Genomic DNA, 21,628 nt, shown 5'->3' with positions numbered 1-21,628 from the left:
CCAGTTGCTCAGAGGCCGTAAATTTCTGCCGGCCGTAAAAATGAGCTTCGAGGAAGCCTATTCTACGAACGGTGATCTTCTGGAGTCCATTGCGAATGTCCCATAAAACGCGTCAGGTCTATCTAAGGAGCTCAATTATATCGAGTGTAATATCTAACATTTACGTTTTTATCAAGAATATGGTTCTTTGTAGAGAATCTAGTTGCTATGTGTCAGGCTTCTGTGCATACTTCATCAGTTAGTACGATTAACATAATAGCGCAGCTATCGTGGCTTTTTCAGTATCAAACGTGTATGTTACAATACCATTGCATGTTACTATGCCTCGTGCATATTTCGATCTAGACTACACTTAAAATTCTTGCTCAGTCGGTTTTAAGAGCATAAAAAAAATTCTCCAGTGTACGCAAATAAGCGGTATCTGGCCCAATAAATGATGTTTCTGCACCCAAATTCCCAAGAATGAGTGTATAATCTGGTTTTACATCGAAAGCTTCGAGTAGTTAGCTGAAGCTGAACATCGGTAGATGTTTTAAAAATTTTATCTCCGCCGACAAATGAGGATACTTGGAGCTATTGAAGTCCTACGAACGATCTACGTGCCAACGCTATTATCGCCACCGTTTTTGCTAGGAACGAAATTTTCACATCGATAACGCTTAAAAATATCCAACCCCTCTTCAAAAATGTACTTTCCTTCGATTGGAAAAAATCGATAATTAGTAGATCACCCGACAATAATAGTAGGCTCTGCCCTTTATTTAGTCCTTGTCCAGTAGATAGGAATGGCTATTCAGCCTGCGCTAACAAATCGATATACGTTTTCCACCTCAGAAGCACAGTTACCGAAATCGGTGTGGGGCAACCACCAGTCTGTGTTGATGATCCGGTTGCTAGAGATCTGCGTAAGTATATTGCGTAACAGGCAGTTACTCCCGAAGCATCGCTACTGAAAGCGTACTATCTGGGACGGCAAAATCCACCGTGATTAACAAGGAGATTCACGAATACCAATAATATAAATTACACTGATAATACTGATTAGATTTGGCCTCGTTGGTGAAATACCGCCGTATTTTGTTTATGTACACTCGCTTTACGTCATCACTGTGAACTTTTATAATGAAATAGTTGTCGTCAGCTAGGGCCAGCGTATTAGCTATGTTCCGAATGTGTGGATGGATGATTTGATGCTTTGTATAACTGTATTGTTTATTTAATCATTACGTTAGTGTTAGTTATGAACGAGCTGAAAGCAAAGACCCGTTAACGTGAATCGAGGATACGTTACGGATGCAACTAGCGTATCGATGTAGCTATCCGTACAATACAAATACTAGCGCCAACAATATGACCGTCCGAAATCCGAAAATCACTGCCGACTATACAAGAAAAACTTGCCAGACTAAAAGCGGGTTTGTTCCTTAAGAAAATTTCCCTACGCTAAAACGCCTGCGAAGCACTACGTACGTAGCATACTATGAATAAAAAACGGTCCTTATAGTTTAGCAATAAACGTAGCAACGAATGAGCATAGAACTCTTTACTTTACCCAATATCTTACCACATTTCGGTATGGCCATTGTCGGCAGCTTGTATGCTACAACACATCGTGACAACTGGGAGCTCTTTTAGTAGACACTAGGAATCGCATGGTTTCGGTGGCCAGAGTGGATCTTCTGCCTCAATGGCCGTGCTGTTTGTCGTAATATTCCATCTCGAAGCCTTATTTCGATCAACCTTAAACATCTGTTCTTGCGGGATAGGTTAGCGCATTGCTTTCGGTATAAAAACGTCGTTAATGTTGTTTTGAACGCTTCTTTTTTTCAAAATCTTGATTCAGTGAAGGTGAAACACCGAGGTCCATGTCCTGTCCAGGCCATATGGGGTTAGTACTGTGCTAAAACAGTGTTGGATAATAGTATAGCTGCGCTGAAAACGAGGTTGGATCAAAAGTAAATACGACTTGTTTAGAGGTGATGTATAGCAGCGAGAAAAATACATAGCTTCTTGATCGTTGTTGATAACATTTGGTCTTTTTGTGGCCGAGAAGTTCCTTCGACGGGCGTAATTCCAGAGTTTGAAGGCAAACGGTACGCGTTTTTAGATGCTCAGGCTTGTCCATATTGAATGAGAGGTGTTGCTTCTCACAGCTTGGCGAATATCGAGGGGGGAAATGTATCCCTGTTTGTAACTCACCGTCTGGTCGATTCGATCGTGCGGGCTTTCGTACGGCAACCATTCACAATTATCTTAACTGTCCACGTGCCGTGATTATGCTATTTTGACAGGTTGCTAAATTATCTAACACAGGTAAATTATCTTAATCGTTAGAAAACATTAGGTTACTTTCGATAGACAACATATGATGAATGTTTCGATTTTAGATTACCTATTTTAGTCCTGTGGTCATGGCCACTTCAGATCGCGCCCGCAGTTTCAGGTAATACTTGGTAATAATAGTGATACATTCTGTTTGACACTACGGTAATAATTGCCCTATAGGGCGGGCACTTCATGCTTAGGTAATCACATGAGCTTGGCAGACGGCAGTCGAAGCTAGTAATGCCGTGATGTATCTCGATCGTTTTGGTTTAAAGTAAGATAGAATCCGGGTGGTCATTGTTTTTTTTTCACAGCTAAGATACACAAGTGTCGGTGCGGATAATCTATAGAAGACACTTAGCCGACGCCTATATTTTTTTACAGTTCATATTTGTGTTTAGTCGAGTAAGCTGCTACAACGAAGAATTCATTAGGGCAATAGATTCGATCAGTAGTGACAAGAGGCCGTTGTACGGGCAAATGACTCCTTTAAACGTAAATGTTGAGTTGAACACTTATTGCTTGAGAGATCTTAGTAAAGGTAAAGAAGCGTCCCAGCGCGGTGCAAATAGGTCATTTTTCAATAGACCTATCATTGTAATGAGACGGTAAAACGAGCACATATATCTATATTGCGTCTTCTAAATTTTCGATGATCCGCAGAAGTGGCTGTTACAACAACCTTATTGTTACAACAATCTTATTTTATTCCAGTAGTTCATGACAATGTACCAGGCACTGTGAAAATTCTACTAAAAATAATTCTTCTAATATTAGAACTTTGAAAATGGTTTCCATTACACAGAATCCAGATCCGCGCCAGTCGTTGTTAACGTTTTGTCCGGAGTATTTGGTTTTATTATTATTAGTAAATGTACGCACGCCTTCAATGCCATTCGTGTTACGTTTCGCATTAACACAAACACACAAGTTACAGCCTGTTCGACTTGACTGGATTCGTTTCATTTAACCACAATTTGCCGTCAACCGTTTGGAAGTAAAATGAAAAGTAACTAGACTAACAATCTTAGCATGCCTCTGGCGTACCTGGGTCCGCACCCAGTATCGTTTGCTTTTGAGTATATTTACTGACATTTTTCTTCTTCGTAATTATCTCTGTCCATAAGACAGAACACCTTTCGTAATACCTTCTACCCTAAGATAGACCTACCTCACTACACGGTAATATTCGATTTGTTAATCACAATGTATGTCTTAATCCTATGTGTCTTGGGCGCCTTAGCTCAGGCAGTTCGGCCCACTAGTATGCCATTCCCATTTATTACATTCGAATTCAGTTTTTGGATGCATACGCTGTACAGAAATGTACGAAACTGCGCAGTGACCAGGCGGAAATATCCTGGGCAATCCACTCTCTTTTACCAGCCAATTCGGTTTAATAAACATGATAATATATATGTTGATACTAAGCGCCAGTTTATGATCACACTAAACATTATAGTCTGCTTCTACGCTAGGCCACCAGATTAGTTTAAGTAATAATTATTTCTATAGGAATGTTGTTCTTGCGAGCTAATGATTACGGCAGTCTCTACCGCAGGTTTATATCGACTCGTTCATCACCTTGCGGTTCTGGGGCCTCGATTGGACTCTGATGATATCATTACGTATACAGTGAAAATAAAAAGATGAAGTGTATTGTATCAGCCGAGCATTACCAGATGACGTAAGACTTGGTTTCAGAAGAAGGCAAGACTTGGTTTCCATGAAATCCATTCGGTGATCGAAAGGCAAATACGCATATTGAATTTCTAATGTATTAAAATCCGCAATCCATTTTTTACTATTTAATGGAATGAAATTGATGCTTTCCAACAATTATTCTAATAAAGCACTTAGTTCTTCTAGAGGAAGCAACGGTCCGGATAATTGCCCCTCGAACGCGATGTACTACCCTTCTATAGAACTTCTTTCTTAAACCTGTACTGGATAAACTTTGGCCGAGCTACACTCTAGCCTCTAACCAGCACTTTTGGAGGCACCAGTTTAAAAAATATGGAGCTTGTACCAAGTTAGCTTCGTCACCACTTGATTATTTTACGCGGACCATTGTCCTATCGGTGGTATGTAATATTTCCCGAGTGCTTGAACACCCAAAAAAATTACTCCAAGTAATCCGAGAAAAATCAATGGAACTTTTGTGACTTCTTCCGATGCTACCCTGCCCGAGTTATACTGTGAAAATCGACAGAATAAGAAAGACATCCTTGAGAAGATTAGACTGTCCCTAAGGAGGGTGGGTTACAGCCGAACAAAAACATAGTACATGTCAGTCTAAAGATATTTGGGATCTAGCAAGTTCGGGCACGGTTCTTCTACCCAGTGTGCCTTGTGTACTTGTTACAATGCTTTTCATCGTGTTTACATTTAGGTCCTTTCGATGTATGTATGTATGTATGTACGTATGTATATGTACGTGTGACCCTGTAGGTCCGTTTAGATGTAGATGAAACTACCGTGGCAGAATATCTCCTAGCATAGCTAGGTCTCCGACTTCGAACGGCCTGCACAAAATAATACGTTCATTGACGCAGGTAACGTTTAGGGAAGTTAGTTGTATATTACCTAGAAAGGTACGGAAGCTTATCCAGCATCACAATGATAGGCTAAATGTGACACCAGATTTGTTAAAGCTAAGCACTATTCTCAACTTTACTCCCGTCTCCTAAATTGATTAACTATGACATAACTAGATAACACTTGAGACGACACGTCTGCCCATTTACCTTATCTTCGTAAAATGATCTCTGGTCCCCAGAAGACTGTAGAGCTAAAAGAAGATGATGATGTATGAGGAAGTCGAAAGTTTAAGTCTTCTATTTTCAGCACAAGTGGGGTTTATGAATTATTTTTAAAATACATTTTTCAACAACAAATTGTACCACATAAAAGTAAGGCACAAAGCAGTAAATATGAACAAAGTGTGGGCCGTATTCGTTTTTTTAACATCATCGATAACTCTGCTGGGCATCACTGCAAGTTCGTGGCGTATTGGTCAGGTACACTGGCAATTCAAGGAATCTATACAATAAAAGATCATGAAACGTTGAGCTAGATAATAAACTTAATGACATATAGATTCGAGTATTTTAAATTTCAAAATAGAGGAAATGTAGTACTACAAACATAAGTTAGGGTCTGCATCATGACTCGGGCTAGGAAGCCCGAGCAAAAATCAACTGTTTTAGATAAATAAGTTGATCTTTAATAATTACTAAATTCAATCAAGTTCATCACGAGTTGCTGCTACGTGCTGAAACAACCTTTTCTGACAATGATGATCGAGGACATTGTGTACTGTGAATGTTGCCTGTGCTTTTAGCGTATTAAGCACATTGAACACTTCGCTACAAAGGAACGAAAATTTTGCTCGCGTTTGGCATTGGGTCTAATTGCAGTAATAGATATAATCCATTTGGATGGCATCGCGTTCGTGGTCTATTATACCGTTTATAACATTGTAGCCATGCTCATCCTGATAACTTAAGGATTTAAGTTATCAGGATGAGCATGGCTACAAGACTAAGGATAGTCTTTAATATGCGATTAGGTGTCTAGTTCAGTCCAGCTATTTCCGTGGCAGTCGTACTACAGTAGACAGTCAAATCTTATTATTGTTTCAGACATGTGAAAAGCTCTCGTCGAACAGAAAACACTAACTTTAAAATATATTGGGTAAGTATGTAGAAGGAAGTTTTCTAGAAAGTCCTAGTAGTATCCTTCAAGCTGATTCCTGTCGGACTCGATGCACGTGTGACGCGCTTTCATGAACTCAGTTGTAAAAATGCTATAGATTTCCTGGATTTTATTAACCCTCTTCGATGTTCTGTCAGGTGTTTCGTTTTGGAAAAAACTCAGATGTAGATCAGACGGAGGTCGAGGCAACATAATAATCGCAATGAAAAACGATATATTCGCCAAAAATTAATTTCTTTGATGACAGCGGTACGAAATCTTTCAGAAATTTCCTATAATAGACCTTAATAACAGGTATCAGGACCACATAATGAATTCATAATGCGCAATTTTCCGAAAGTCAAAAAGGACGCTGAGAAGAGGTTTCGTTTTTAAGCTGGGCCTTGCAATTTCTTTCGTCCATACCTAAACAATTGTGCTAGAATAAATCAGGTAATGGTCGTACATCGACTTCTCATTACATACAATAAAACGAAGCAATTCGGGCTTCCTCTTCAATATGTTAAGGCTTTCTCTGAAACAGGTATTGCCTCACTCGTAATAGAGACCTTTTGCCGCAATCCTTACGCCTCCAAATCATGTTTTAAGAGGGTTCGACACAACCTAAGTGAAATGTCTAGCCTTCTAGTGTCTGAGGGTAATTCGGCGATTTTCTATCGGCACGTTTTTTAGCTCTTTGTACATTTGCACCCATATCCGGCTAATAGGTATAAACATATACAGTAGCGTTTCGTCACAATGACATGATTCGTAAGCCCTTAATTTTGTCCGTGCAGTGAACGTTCCCTAGTAATTCACTTTTGTGTTTCCAAAATTAAAACATGACAAAAAAATCATTACAGCCGTCATAAAGCCGGTCAGAAGCCGAAGTTGGAAACTTCTTCGATCTAGCACTACTACGTAAGTGAAGTTCCAGCACTAAACTTCTTATTTAATAGTAAACGAAAGTCATTCTATCGTGGCTGGAGGTACACGCCGAAGAGAGATACCCTAATGTTTCTCTAAATCGAACATGGGTTTAGGTGATAATAAGTTAAGGTGTCCTTGTCTATTATTCCTAATCGTATAGAGCACATTTTTGTTGTAGCATGTTTTTGAAAGACCCCTATGCAAACGTATGAGGGTGATATATGAGGGTGATATATGAACACGTATGATTGGACGTATTACGTTTGTTACCATTTTTATCGAACGTCAATTATTCGACAAATTACAAACTGCGTATGACGTCCCGTTTTTAGTGTGAATTTATCGCAATGGATCTACACGAAATTAATTGGTAACGGTCTTTATAACACTGAACGCGTCCTCTGTGTAATAGCGCATTGTGAACTTAGGTTGCGCGTTTCGCTCTATTCTAGATACGATACGGTATAAAAAAATCAGCTGAGATAAACCATCCGATTGTCCATGAAAACTGTGTTACATTTATGTACAGGTACGCTTCGCTCGGATGTTCATTTTCTTAGATTTTGTAGAGTAGTGCTGTTTTCGCTAGCTATTGAACAAATCACCCGTATTTAAATCGTAAAGTTGAATAATTTTCTATTTCCTGTCGAAATTAACAGACATATTTGAGAGTACTACTATATGCATATTGATACTGTGTACTTTAAGAACTTGTCGAAAAGCAGGATAGGACGCTATATGGGCTAAATTTCAATGCTGTCGTCGAAAAGTACTGACGTAACGGGAAAGAAAGGGTACCGCTATATCCGTAAAACTTTTCTACTACGAAGCCGAAACAGGCTTACTACAATTCATTAATTTTTGAGAAAGTGTCAGTAGAAAACACCCATGTCGTTCGCCTACACGGCAGTACGAAACGGGGTTATATGTGGCACTAGTGCGCAAAGAAACTAGTCAACGAATAAAACTGAAAAAAATGTTTGTCTTTCTAAAAAAAAAAAACTGTAATTTTAGGTAAGCAAGCCGATGCTTTCTTAGTTTTGTTGCTAAATTAAGCAGCCAAAACATTATAAGGCGTCTATCATTGTTCCACATAGGCGTCCTGCTGGGCAACGTAAAATGGGCCTTTGTGTGGTCCAGGTACTCGCATGCTGGCTAGTTTCAGTTTATTATAAAAGATATTCAAAAGCATAACAATGGAAGCACCATTACCTAAAGCCAAATTAACCGGACTGAAACCTGTATAACCGTCGTAATGATAGATAATTTTGATGTAAATAATTATCTATGCTAAATTTGAATGTGGTTCATATGTCAACAATGCTACCCTGTCCAAACGATGCATAACGTTGATGAAATTGTCAAGTTCTGTTGTGAAAGCAATCACATACCATGACATGCTATTTACAACAATGGCCCGAAACCCCTTTACCCTGACATATATAGACATAAACGTATTCTTACTAAGCTTAATTAAATTAGCATTGAACAATCAATCCTGTTTCACGTATGCTCAAAATGCATCGACCCATCTAACACACTTTGGCTCATTGATCTACAGGGCAATAAACTTACTTTTGATTTGTCTTTGAAACTATGATTTTCGGATAGTGAAAGACAGGACGCTTCCTCATCATCCGAATCAAATTTTACGAAACGCAAGAAAAATATTTAGCTATCTTCTGTAGCTCAACGTTTTGAAATCTAGATTAGGCAAATTGTGCTAAATTTCTGACCTGCCCACATTTTTCAGATACAAATCCAGATAGTTTAATGATATAATAACTTCAAGTAAACGTTGTTCAGCCAGAGAAAAAGGAGTGATCCATATATCCCCACCTTTTCCCGAATAGATCGAGCTTACTTATTACTCTGTCTTCTTCAGTGCCACGAAATCTATTTAGCTGATGTTACCGCGTCAGCTGATTTTCAGTATTCATAGACGTTCTGTAACCCTGTTTTCGCTGTGCATCTATAGCCGCTAGATGGGTTGATGGGCCATGCATGAAGGTTCAGCATCGCTAATAGCCTACTTCTCATGCAATCGTAGTCAGCAAAGCACGATTTTGGTAGCTAAAAAGTTCGCCTTCTGATCGATTGCGGTGCGCGCACCCCTCCTGTTTGACTTTAAATAAAACGGTGGTATAACGTCATTCCACACGGCCTCCACAGTTGTAGTGGTAACTAGTGCGTACGCTCACTGATTTAGTCGCAATAGAAATCCTTAGGCAACAAGCCATAAGAAATCATTTTAATATCGCGTAGTTCGATCTATATAATCGAACCTAGCTTGTGTTGTGACAATGTAATATGGATTACAGTACAGAAGATGAAATTTTCAGGAGGTTTTGAGAAGTCAGTAGATCAATTCTTCTGCACGAATGTGATCGTAGTAACCTTCGCGGCGTGCAAAAAAATTTTCTCAGATCATTATATGTGCTCTTTTTTCGTTTTACATCGAAGCCGAAGCTATTTAGGTAAAGCCTCACCGTTTTTTGGCTTCAGTTAGATAACAGTGAGGCTCCGTACTATGGTAGAGAAATGTTCTCTGAAAAACTCTACGCTGAGCCGACTCAAGCTGACCGCTCATCTCTTGATTCAATGATATATTCGACAATGAACTATATTAACGATAAAATCTTAGCAAAATGCGCGCTACGGAGGGTAGCAAAGCAAATAGGTCAAGCCGTACTTCGATACCGGCTTTAAACAGTGGAAGGCAGAATGCTTGTGTAGACGCTGCTTGAAACTTGAATGAGTCGCCAGTTTCAGCAGTGACCTATACTACTACACCTGTGCTGATGTTAGTGCCTGTAAAGGTCATATTATTCCACTGAAAAGAAGAGCGAAGAGAATTTATTCTAAATATACTAGTCAATTATTGATACAACAACATAAACGTTTGGTTTCGGTTGCGGGTATTTTGCTTTTGGTCATCATAAAAGTTAAGACGTAACTGGTAGAAATGAGTAACAGGCCTCATTTACGCTCAGGTTGACTAGGCAGGGCAGAACGATCTCTTTTTTCTAACGTGACAAAAACGACATCAAAAGAAAATGACGCAGTATAGAAAAAATACTTTAATCGGACTGGATCCACAGCAAAAACGATATTTTTAGGTCATTTTCTGTACTCAATAAAGTGATATACCTCCTTCTGTCTTAAGAGTTTACCACTTGTCGATTATTGGAAGTCTGTATATATTACTTCTATGAATAATGAAGTAGCGGTATGTGAAATATAGATCGATCTCCAGTAAACGCTAAAACTTTATGGCATAGTTTTTTCTGGTTGCATATAGATCGAAAAGCCAAGCTAAGTTAGCGACGTAATGGCCACGTCCGGCATTTTATCTCTAGAAAGGTAACTTGTTTCAATTTTTCATTACGGTACTTACATGCATTTATGTGCATAAGCAAACATACTCAATATGATCGAAAAGCCATAGTATGAAAACCTTGTATAGAAAATAAAAATGTACGAAGTCGTAGTCGGTACGCGTATACGTTTTGGCCCTTATTACCGCATGTTAGAAAATGTCGTAATTTTTTTATAAGGTTACTGCTATTAGTTGATCTGATTGATTGGAGAAAATTACAGTTACAACTTTAATGTCAAACTGAACTTCATGTTAGTTATACTAAGCATTTGTTTCGTCTCATCAGCCACTTCTATTGCTAGGTACGCTTCTGCAAAATCAACGATAGAGAGTATAACTTTCTTATCGTTAAGCTTAGTACGCGCTTTTCTAACGTCGAGAACAGTTAACGATGGTTCCCTGAATCGGATTGTTGAAAACAATCGAAAAATTCACACATTTTTTAATTTTTTTTTCCTACAATCTAAACTGGTCCTGCAGGATGACAGAAGCCGGACTAGTCAAGTCGGATTCCTTCACGACCTGCTATAGTCGTCTTCTATAGCTGAGATTCTGGTCGTTCCGTCACTCGTTGAGTGTGTTAAGAGTTAACTTCGCAAGGTGATGGGAGGAAAGGTGGCGAGAAATGCCCCAAGCAGATCTTGAGGGAGAATAATATTGGTTCATCACCTGTTCGGCGTCTCTCGCCTCCTTTCTAATCTTTCCCTGAAGGCGCACATACATATATATATAGCACATAATTCCTAAGACTGTTGGCGAATACCGCTTCACTGCCTGAAATCATGGACCTTTCCTTAATATTTGCTGCCACTGTGGATTTAGTCAGAGGTGGAGTGTAACATTTCGTCTGTTCTTCGCGAGCAAAACGGCTCTGCTTTGTAGCGTAGTTCCTAGTTCACGACGTTTTTCATCAACTGCATGCTGAGGAATGACACCTGGACTTGCACTTCATCAGAAGCTACACTTAACGTACCCCAAAGCTTCGCCACTTCTTTGATTTCTTAGTATCCTCGTAGCAGTATCTTCACGATCTACGACAAAACTGTCATTCCAAGATTATTCCTCACCCAAAATATCTTCAAGGTTTCCAGAGTATTAGAATCAAGTATTTTTTTTGTTTATCATATTTTTCCTATATGAATAATGTTAGCGTTCAAAGACGAACTAGTTCATCGTTTACTTCGGCTGTTCGATACACCCTAACTAGATATTATTTACATAGCATTTATTTCCGCCTTTGCTTTTTATCAGCGCTGGCGTTTGGGCTAAACAATAACTAACTTGACCACCTGCCTGTTGAGATTTTACTATCAGAGTTTTACATTTATCTATCTTCGTGAATTCTACCACGATACCAGCTAACATAGAAGTAGCGTTATCTAAGAGATTCCTTGCAACTATGGTACAATCTCTATTCAACCTGATAACGCGGATCCAAGGTCGATTCGGTTACTGGTTTCAGGGTTTGCGAAACGAATCGATCGTAAAAGAATTCTCTAACATCGAAACGTTGGATATTTTAATCGGCCTATTCTTAGGAAAGTTGTTTGCGAGAAACTCGTCTCGCTAATGTTATCGACAGAAGGTGTTCGTCATTCTGCTGATGGAGGAGGTTAATTTTTTGAAATTTATTGAATTATCTGAATATATATATATATATATATAAACTAGAACGAGTCTTAAAGGACAAATTGTAAAGTCATAAGAAAATGTGTACGTAAGAAAAACATATACTCAGCAGAAGGGCTAGCTTGAGAGATTTGACAGGGTGCATTAAGTGAACTAAGGAGGGTGCGAAACGCAGCGCGATTGATTTCAGGGAGACCATTTACCAATACTGCAGATTAACAGCTCGTTTATTGTCAGCACCAAAACAAGGTTCTGATAGAGAAAAAAAATATTGGACGTTTTGACAAAATAAACAAAAGGCTATATATCGATAGTATACGATAGATACGATAGAATAATACGTATGTAGTTTATTACTAACATGTCTTGCATACAAGATGCCAACATGTCAAATATCGCACACTCTTCTCATTTTAGAACGCTTCGATATATGTATTGCATCTATCCGAGCCGAGAAGACGCTACACGGTAATATTTGCCCACTGCTAATGGTGCCAATCAGTTAAACTCATAATACTGTCTAGATTACTTTACGAGATAGGTCGGAATAAAGCCCCGCAGATAATAAAGGTCGGCTTATAGATGTAAGATGGTTTTGCTATACACGGACACAGTCAGTTCTGACATACATCATGGATGCTTTACTGAAAGTGGCCATTTAGATAGGTGGTTGCTATCTTAGATATTCCCGCATCACCCTGAGATAATTGGAGAACGACAATTTCGTCAAGACAATAGTCGATTGCCTAGTTTAGCATCACATCATAATATCGAAATCCCTATTATCTTTAATTTTACGCAGCGATCTTGTTGAAGAGAGCAATATTAGTGGGGAAATAGTAGGATTACTATATGAGATCCTTTCGTATCGCAAACACAGTTCATTCAAAAGGCTACCTCACCGTTACACGGAGTTTTGACACTTCTGTTATTTGATGTTGTAGTCGATGGGAGCTAGCCGTACTTGATCAGCTGTAGCAACTGCGATTCCCGATTATGCGAGTCGTTTGCCAACTGCGCTATAGGTTCGGTCGAAGGCTCATTTACATACATTTCATCTTTGAAGGCCCCTCGAAGTACCCATGTCTAGGTTAGTTTTGTGTGTTTAAGGATATCTGCGATGCGGCTAGTACTTTGAATCGCGCTAGAGAAATGTATTCAGGATAGTCAATTGCTTTAACTAGTAATTGCCTTCGTATAATATGTGCTTACCCAATCCTATAGTGTGCCTTTGGAGTTGCCGAAATGTCCCGTGCACATATAATAATAATAATATGTGATAATATAACATAATAAATTTAAAAAGCACAGCTTTAGCTAGTAAAAGTATAACTTACAATAGGACAAGTATGAATTATATTATCTATACATCATGATTAGGTCTGTGGCAAAAACTCGAAGAAAATACGGGCCAGTCTCATAATGACTTAAAACGACAAGGGCATGAAAAAGAAAACGACACCCCGGGCCAAATGTTCTGCTCAATGTTCCTAGGATCACATAGAAAAATACGAGACTGCCAAGAGCACACTAGCCGTTGTAACCTATCTACGTAATAGTTGAGCAAGGACGCCCTTTTATCTATGAAACCGCTAATATAATCAATAAAATCACTCTAAATTTGCCTATAAGTTACGGATGAGATCGATCGTTGCCATCGAGGAGATGCTAAATAAATGTTAGCGATCCATCAGACCAACACCAAAGAGATCGTCATAGGATGAGGTGACTGTGATTCTGTAAGTGGATAGATCTGCATAAATCGGAAAGCTTACAGGCAAAATCGTAGACCACAGAGCAGCTAAGTAAAAGAGTTGACAAGGAGGCTGGAGACAAACGAATCATTCAAATATAATTTGATTCCCTCAAACTTCAAAAGTAAATAGCATTTGCAAATGCAAACTATCATATTTTTAAAGCTGTGGGCCCTTAAAGTATTTACAGGTTTAACTACGGTGTTTTTTTTTGCCTTATGATTCGGCAAGCATCTCTAGTTTTCCATTAGTAATTTTTATCGACACACGATCAATTTTTCATAGGTTTTTCGCCGGTGCAACGTTCTCAAAGCTGACGAACCCAAACAAATCAGTTTTCGGCTGCTCTAGAAGACCGAAAACAACGCCATGTTATGAAATAGTCTATTTTCCCATGAAGCAAAGTTGCAACACAGACCTACCAGGCTCATCACAATTCAGAAAGGTTATCAAACCATATCGATGATGGAACCTCGATCACATACGCTAGAGGAAATCACACCAAACCCTATTTTATTGAAGCATTTGATTACTTCAACCCTATATTTACTTGTTCTGCAAAAGTAACGCAGTCGACATCATTCAAATTGGTGAACTGTCATAGAAGGCATGATTCGAACGCAGATACTGCCCGTAGCGACAATGTCTAGTATTAGGGAATACACTGAAGTAGCTCTACTTGGACAAGTTCGTACGGTTGTACACATGATTCTACAAATGCAATCACTAAGCATTGTAGAACTTAGCTGGAGGACGCATTTATGATGAGTAACTTTCTTTATCCACTCATGTAGACACTCCATTTATCGTATCTACCATTAACGCATATATATATATGTATATATATGAAACTTTTTTCATAGACTTTATTATTTTTTTCTCAATTCAGGTATTCACGATTATTATCTGAAATTTTTTGTCACTTAAACATTTATTCCGCTACTATAAAAGTGTGCTGATAATTTTCCTATTAAAGCAATTTCTTACGAAGCAATATCTAACAGGTGTGCTAGCTAACAACAAGCTTCTAATTATAATTACTGCATCATTTTGTCGTTGTAATTCTTGCGCTGTGATGTCAATGGAAGTCGTTTATCTCTGTTCACTGCACACCCCCGAATTATAGACGGTGTACTTCAGACCTGGTCGACGCATCAAGGCTCAGGGTGCTACAGTGAATAGGACTTACATTAGACCATCGAACATATCTATTTTCGATTGTACATTTGTTTTGTCCAGTTGTGTTTACTCTATGATTCCATTTTCTTACACTTAGAAATAAGTCGGCTTCCACCACATCTTGCAACTCTTGGTTGAATAACTTTGCGCGGGATATTATTTGCAAGGTTAATTGTTGGGTTCAAAACGTCTTCCCCAACCAACGAGTAGAATTTTCACTAAAGACAAGGCTTATACGGGGAGCTGTCTCCGCTGCTCTAGCTTCAAACTAGTAATCGTAAATCACTGACATTTTGCATGATTTATTATGATTCGCCTATTAAAAGTTGAAAAAAAAAAGAAGACAGAAAGCTTTCTAACGGTTCTCGCTGTAATAAATACGTCCATTTGAACTTTAACGGTTAATTCCATTTAGCCAAATCTCAAATAATTATATAGTTTCTCTTAACCTATAGCCGTTGCAGAGCGCCATTATAATACATAGACATTATATAATCTGTTTTATTACTCTTCAGGTACAGCAAATTTTGTAGCAATATGCTCTTTTGTTTGTTACCAAGAGCAGACGAATTTACACGTAGACTGATTTCGTTTACAATGCGGTCAGAATAGAGCTTCTAGGAGTTTGTCAAGATGAAGGGGCGCTTAACGTATGCACTTACGTCGGTATTGTTGTTGATAATGTTAGTTATTGATCAGTCGATTTTAACGAAAGCGGCAATATCGTAGCTACGATATTTCTGTTGTTGGAACAACCAGCTTCGAAGGTACGATTGAAGGTCAAAAAAAAAAAAAAAACAAAAATTCGTGAAATTTATACGAAAAACAGTTTCGGCGACTTTTGCTAAATTGGGTTAAAAAGTGGTAATAGTAGGTAGTCCAATGCGTGCGCTATTTGAGGTAAATGACCATCATAGGAGAGCTCAGAAATTCAATTTTCTAGCGACATGCTCCCAACGATGACTGCTCAAAGAGTTAATGCGAATTTCATCATTTTTGGCATAAAATTGGCCCTATCTAACTGAATATGTCCAAAATAATGGTGGGTTTGCAGTCGATTTACGGTTCCTACGCTGACAACATAAAAGAAAATAAATATATACATGACATAGAAGTATAAATTATGATACCAGTTAACGGACTTTAAGCATTAGATCATATGATAGAAGCAAATGCATATATACTCTTTTTGGCGGTAAAAAAAAAACAAATAAATCAGCCAAGCAATCGCCTTACTTACTAACTAACTGGAGATATGCTTATTGCTTGATACACGAACATAAATACAGGCTGGTATAGACGAACTAAAAATGACTGGCGAGCTTTTGAAGATGGTGGGAAACTGTTATGAGAGAAATAAACAGAGTGAACTCTAAAAGTTTCTCGATATTTCGTGGTCATATCTCTTATCATATTGATAGAGCAGTGATAATTCCATTCGTTTTTAGAACAAAGGCCAACGTTGTGCTATGCAGATTTTCGAAATTTTCAAACGCTAGTTGCGACGTTTTCCTGCCAATTCAGGCATTATTAAGAAATCGTAAACGTTTTAGTTTTATTATAGTCTATAATATGACAAAGCTTTCGGTGTTTTATGCACAATATTTTTTTTTATTACCTTATGGAGCTCTATAATTTTACACTAGTTGAAATACAGCTAAAGGAGGTGAATGCCTTTGTTCTCCTAAAAAGATATTGCTACCCTACAATTAGATGGTAATTGGCTGCCATGAAAACGAAAAAATCTCCTGATACCGAGCTGTGTTTTGAAACGCTACGCGAAAGGATTTGCTAACATTACAAGTGAACGTTTTGCGCTGATCTTGAACTGATGAGAAACCGCACGCTTGAAATATTCTTGCTTGCTATCAAATAAATCAGTAATAGGGCTGATTTTCAGCGGCCTAAAACATTTTCCATAATAAAAATTAGCTATCCACACAGGTTAAACCCTAAAATATTACCTTGCCGTCTCTTATCTCCGAGCTCATATTCCAATGTAACAGAGATATCCCTTATAACCCTGCATCACAGTTTTAAGCTATGTTCCCATACATTGGTATGGATTTGTTGTCGACGGCGCTTGAAGCAACAACCCCCTGTTTTTTTTGTCAACCAAAGACTTAGCCGTGCAGACTATTACTTCGATAACTGGACGTGGACCCGGAGCTGTCTGTTATTATAACGTAGAACGACACGCCCGAAATACAGCTAACAATCACTTGTGCAGGCGTCTCGCAAATGCTCCTGCGACGCGCTTACTTAATCCTGCTTCACTAATAAATCGATGCAATGCACTATCACCCTCGCCGTTTATCGACTTTTAAGTTGTTTATAAACACTGTATACAAACGTTGCATATAGGAAATGATTTACGAAATATTAAGAATAAAGAAGTTATTCTCAGGACAGAATTAGAGTTGAGCATATCAGCCTACACAAGAATCACAGGGGTACGCGTTTCAGACAGAATCCACATAGTAAGTTACGTTAAAATAGAAAACTGAGTACAACGGTTTGTGCTGCGAGGGTCACTGCATAAAAACGTCATCTATCTTCCAGAGATTTTTCAGTTTCGAAACGGCTTCTGGCATTTCAATTGTTTAGTAAGAGTAACGGTTACCTTGCGCCCTACGAGAGTGCTGTGCGCTCCGTCACATCTTTAAGACCTTCTAATTATAAAGGTTAGTACCTGTTCGTACCTGCATGCGAAGTATTTGATCAGTCACCTTTAGTTTTATGTATACATTTCGTTGAACGTTACATTTTCGTTATATCACTTAGGAAAGAAACACTATTAAGAGGTAGCGGATATTTCGCATACTGGCTACGAAATGAACACTTCATTCATTCATTCATTCATTCATAACCGGTAAACAACTATTCATCCTTGTACTACTGTTCCCGCGACATAGAAATCACTGTTCCAATTGCCGTTCCATGCTTCGGAAAAGAACGAAGCCCATTGGAGATCAGGGGTGGTAAAATCACCCCACTCCATTTTGAGCTTGGAGATTTAATTTATTCATTTTTCAAAAGATCAAATTGTTCTGTTGAATATCTCTGACCTTAGAGTTCATAGCCTCTAACGATGAACTCTGTCATACTTTCTAGGCCATAGAACCGGGCCTCTGAGAGGGACTATCATGCAAGTATGATCGTAGTATGCGATTATAGGCCGTCGGAAACTTTTGCGTTTCCGGATTTGGTACCAAGCCCTACTAAGCAGTTAGCTGATGCAGTAAAAATCTGCTTTGGTTATTATGGCTACGACTAGCACTGTCGTCAAAGAAAAATTTTGCATATTTAATATAAAGCACGTTATGGCCATAAAAATAATATCCATATGAGTAATTTAAATATCGAAAAATACTACGCCATCCCTGAACTAGATTATAGCTAAACGTGCGCTACACTTTACTGTGTCACCGTTTGAATTAGGATTAGATGAAATCGTTCTGGGTTTGGACGCTACGAACTTTGACATGTATCGCATTTATGGTCGTCATCCTCATGCGGGCCTCTTATGCCAATCTCCTAGCCAAGCAATTTCATCTCGTTTTGGTGAACAACGGCTACTGCGCTGCAGCCCCGAACGGATCGAAGTGTGTGACAAACGACGCAAGGTATAAGCCTCATTGGAGAATAAACTCAATTCGCGTTATATGGCCTGAAGGTACGTAATTGTAAGAATCGCTTCGTAGCAGACAGTGTTCAACATGACGATATATATCCTGTAGCGTACGCAAGTTAAGCTATAGATTAGTTAGAAAAAGGTCGACTTTGTTCCCTTGAGGTAGTTATAATTGGAAGGGCACAATCGTCCAGTTCTGTCGGGCGAGTTAGAGGCAAGTGGATGACAGGTCGAAACGAAACGCCCATAGACAACACAGTATCAAGCCAACTATCAATATTTTTCGCTTGTAAATATAGCTGCTATAGTATAGTGGGTTGAGATACGGGTTTAGCAATAGTTTAAACATTAGTCAGACACCGCGGTGCGAATAAACTATGCACGCGGTGTAATAACAACAATCCTGATCCGAGTTTGCTGAAGTCGTATGACTCAATAATGGTGTTTCAAAACTCATCGGCATCGCGCTCATACACGACCCACGCAATCGACTGATAACCCGGAAAGTGTTAGGTCTGTCAAAAATGTTTGCTTCAGAAAGCTGGTCTTCGACGAACTACATGTCATAGAACGGCTTTTCGCTTGCTCGATAAGAGTCGTAATTTGCGACCGCGGATCAGCGGTAGATAAATTTTCCTAAAATTTATCTACCGCTTTCCTAAAGTTTAGCGCGTGGATTTGGTCATGGTGAAGAAATTCTGGCGCTATCGTGCAATTATTTCTCTAACGGTAGAAACTTTCCTGTCCAGATGCGTAACGTTACAGATCCGTTTTTGTTTTCTTTTGTTTGTCAGTTTGGTTTGTTTTGGCGTATACTTTTTGTTAAAATGTACGCCAAAGCAAAGCGGACTGTGACATTCTTGGCTGTCGTGTAATCGGAAGGCAGTTATCGGACAGACATAAAATCAAACATGTCTTGGCTCTAAAAGCCCTGTAAACGACGTGTATATTACAGATGTGACTTTGAAAATAGACATGCACTTTCTATCCTTACGAAAAATCTAGCAGTACTATTTCGAAAAATAAGTACTGAATTCCGAATCAAGTCTTATAGGTTTTGCGCCTGCCTTCATAAGGTTTTCGATTTGCATGATTATAATTCGTTCTTCTGTAACAGGTCGATTGTTCTAGCTTGCAGAAAGTCGAATAGAGATGGAATACAATTTCCTAGAAAATAGATTTTTGACAGGACTTGTTTTCAAATCGTATTTAAATGGCAACGTTTCTCACTCGGCCATGATTAGGTTGATAGGCTTTCTGGCAGCCACCAGTTAAACACCAGCACATTGTTTCATAGTCGGAATTTGATAGACGCACCATGTGGATCGGTGAGCTATAATAATAATAATACGAGTACTTATTCATTAAGTACGTAAGTAGTATTCATTAACTGATACCTCTAGTAGATGGCTAGAAAAAAAAAAAATTTCCTAGCCATGTTGATTCTGCTTTTAAATGATCTGATAAAGTGCTTTATGCTCGATACAGACAGTAAGCATTGCTTTGTTACGGTTAATATTCCTATTACGACTACCAACCTCGAATTGATATCATTACTTACAGAGGCAGAACGAAATTGTAGCCAATTGCGGGTTGCCGATCTTAAGGCCATCCGTTCAGATCTTGACAAATTGTGGCCAAGCTTCGTTACGAAGACTCCAGACGAGCTTTGGAAAAATCAGTACAATAGAGACATTAGCTGCGCCATACGGGACGGGAACATTAGCACGCCATTGGCTTTTTTCAAGAAGATCATAAAGGTTTGCAAGCAATGGGATATCTATCATATGCTCGAGAGGGAGGAAATCACGCCAAACTACAACGTACCCTTTCCTTTATTAAATATTAATCATGCACTACAAAAACACGGAGTGGCTGATAATATAACCGTGTTAGGCGTCGAGTGCGCGACCGACAAACGCAATAGAAACATCTTTTTTGGAGTTCATTTGTGCCTTGATGTCAACCTTGACCCAGCACGATGTGATTCAAAGTCAGTCCCGAATCCGTGCGGTAAACCGGACCAGGTGGGGTATGCTTGGTACTTGGGCGAAAAATCGGCAGGGTCAAGCGTATTTTGGAAGGTATCCCCGTTTACGGCCGTAGTTGCAAATGTGCTTGCAGTCCTATTTTATCGCTGCTCACTAGTTTTATAGATATCAAAATTACTAAATAAAAAATAAAATTGCGAAACAATTATTGAACACAAAAAGGTGCTATTCTGTGCTTTAGTGCCCATTGAAAAATAAGGACTAGATGCATGTACGCGGAACGCATACTTACAAGGCAAAAACTTCTTCAGAACTAGCGTTCAGTATCGTTGAATATAGCTCGATGGTGCTTTTCAATAGTGTTGATCTTACGTGAATTTTGGTCAGAACTTACGCTGTAATCTATAAGCCGTTCGCTTTTTTTCGTATGCTATGGGCGTATAAATTGGTGACAGGTGTTGTAACTTACTTAACAGAAGTCTATGTAATACAGCTACATACAACTGACGCTATCAGGGCAAAATTACGTAAGCCGAGTGAGAAGCTCAATCTCACCGGTTGGCCATGTTCCCGCCTTGTTCCACTACGAATCAGTGCAGATCTTCATCAAAAGAGTACTACAAGCTAATGGAAAAAGTGGCAGCAGTCCGGTCTTTCCTTAGTCAGGTTGTTTATCTTGCGCATTCCCTTGAGCAAGCGCCCTACAGGTTGCCAGCGCGTCGAGGATACGTATATTCGGCCTTTTCCGCCGAACGTTTGACAGCATTTTGCCGTTCATATTTAGGAAGCATCAGATGGCTCTATAGCCGGTGAGAATGTGTCAAGTCAGTTTTTTGCCTGGTCGTGTAATTCAGACCTTAATACAAGTTCTTCATAATTTCGAGCATCCCGTATGTCTTTTCATGTACCAATAATTCTCATTTCGGCGTCTTCTGATGGGTTGTCCAATAATGCATGCTTTCTTTTACCTTTAAACACCAATTACGCTTTTGTACTTACTGTGCAATACGCCTGAGTGACGCTTAACGCTAGGACTCACTATGCTTTACGTGGTAACCTACTGACCGCTTTTCTTTAATCGTTGATCTTACTTAAGGATGAATTTTTGTTT

The 21,628-nt window shown here is 39.0% G+C and overlaps 1 protein-coding gene across 4 annotated transcripts; it reads left to right on the top strand.

Moving 5' to 3' along the window:
• Positions 1-16,479: 16,479 nt before the first annotated feature.
• LOC111263101 (uncharacterized) lies at positions 16,480-20,738 on the top strand. Of its 4 annotated transcripts, none has more exons than XM_022837909.2 (4): positions 16,480-17,345; positions 17,455-17,576; positions 18,334-18,568; positions 20,090-20,738. In XM_022837909.2, exons 3-4 carry the CDS (start codon positions 18,340-18,342, stop codon positions 20,680-20,682), a joined length of 822 nt encoding a protein of 273 aa, XP_022693644.1. In that variant the 5' UTR covers positions 16,480-17,345; positions 17,455-17,576; positions 18,334-18,339; the 3' UTR covers positions 20,683-20,738. The 4 variants fall into 4 exon arrangements, with proteins under 4 accessions (XP_022693644.1, XP_022693643.1, XP_086825576.1 ...); XM_022837908.2 differs by having other exon boundaries at positions 16,480-17,372; XM_086969450.1 differs by having other exon boundaries at positions 16,480-17,576.
• The last annotated feature ends 890 nt before the right edge of the window (positions 20,739-21,628 follow it).

This window comes from Varroa jacobsoni, unplaced genomic scaffold, assembly GCF_002532875.2.
Source record: "Varroa jacobsoni isolate VJ856 unplaced genomic scaffold, vjacob_1.0 scaffold_734, whole genome shotgun sequence".
Classification (NCBI taxonomy): domain Eukaryota; kingdom Metazoa; phylum Arthropoda; class Arachnida; order Mesostigmata; family Varroidae; genus Varroa; species Varroa jacobsoni.
This window is presented reverse-complemented; position numbering and strand designations above follow the sequence as displayed.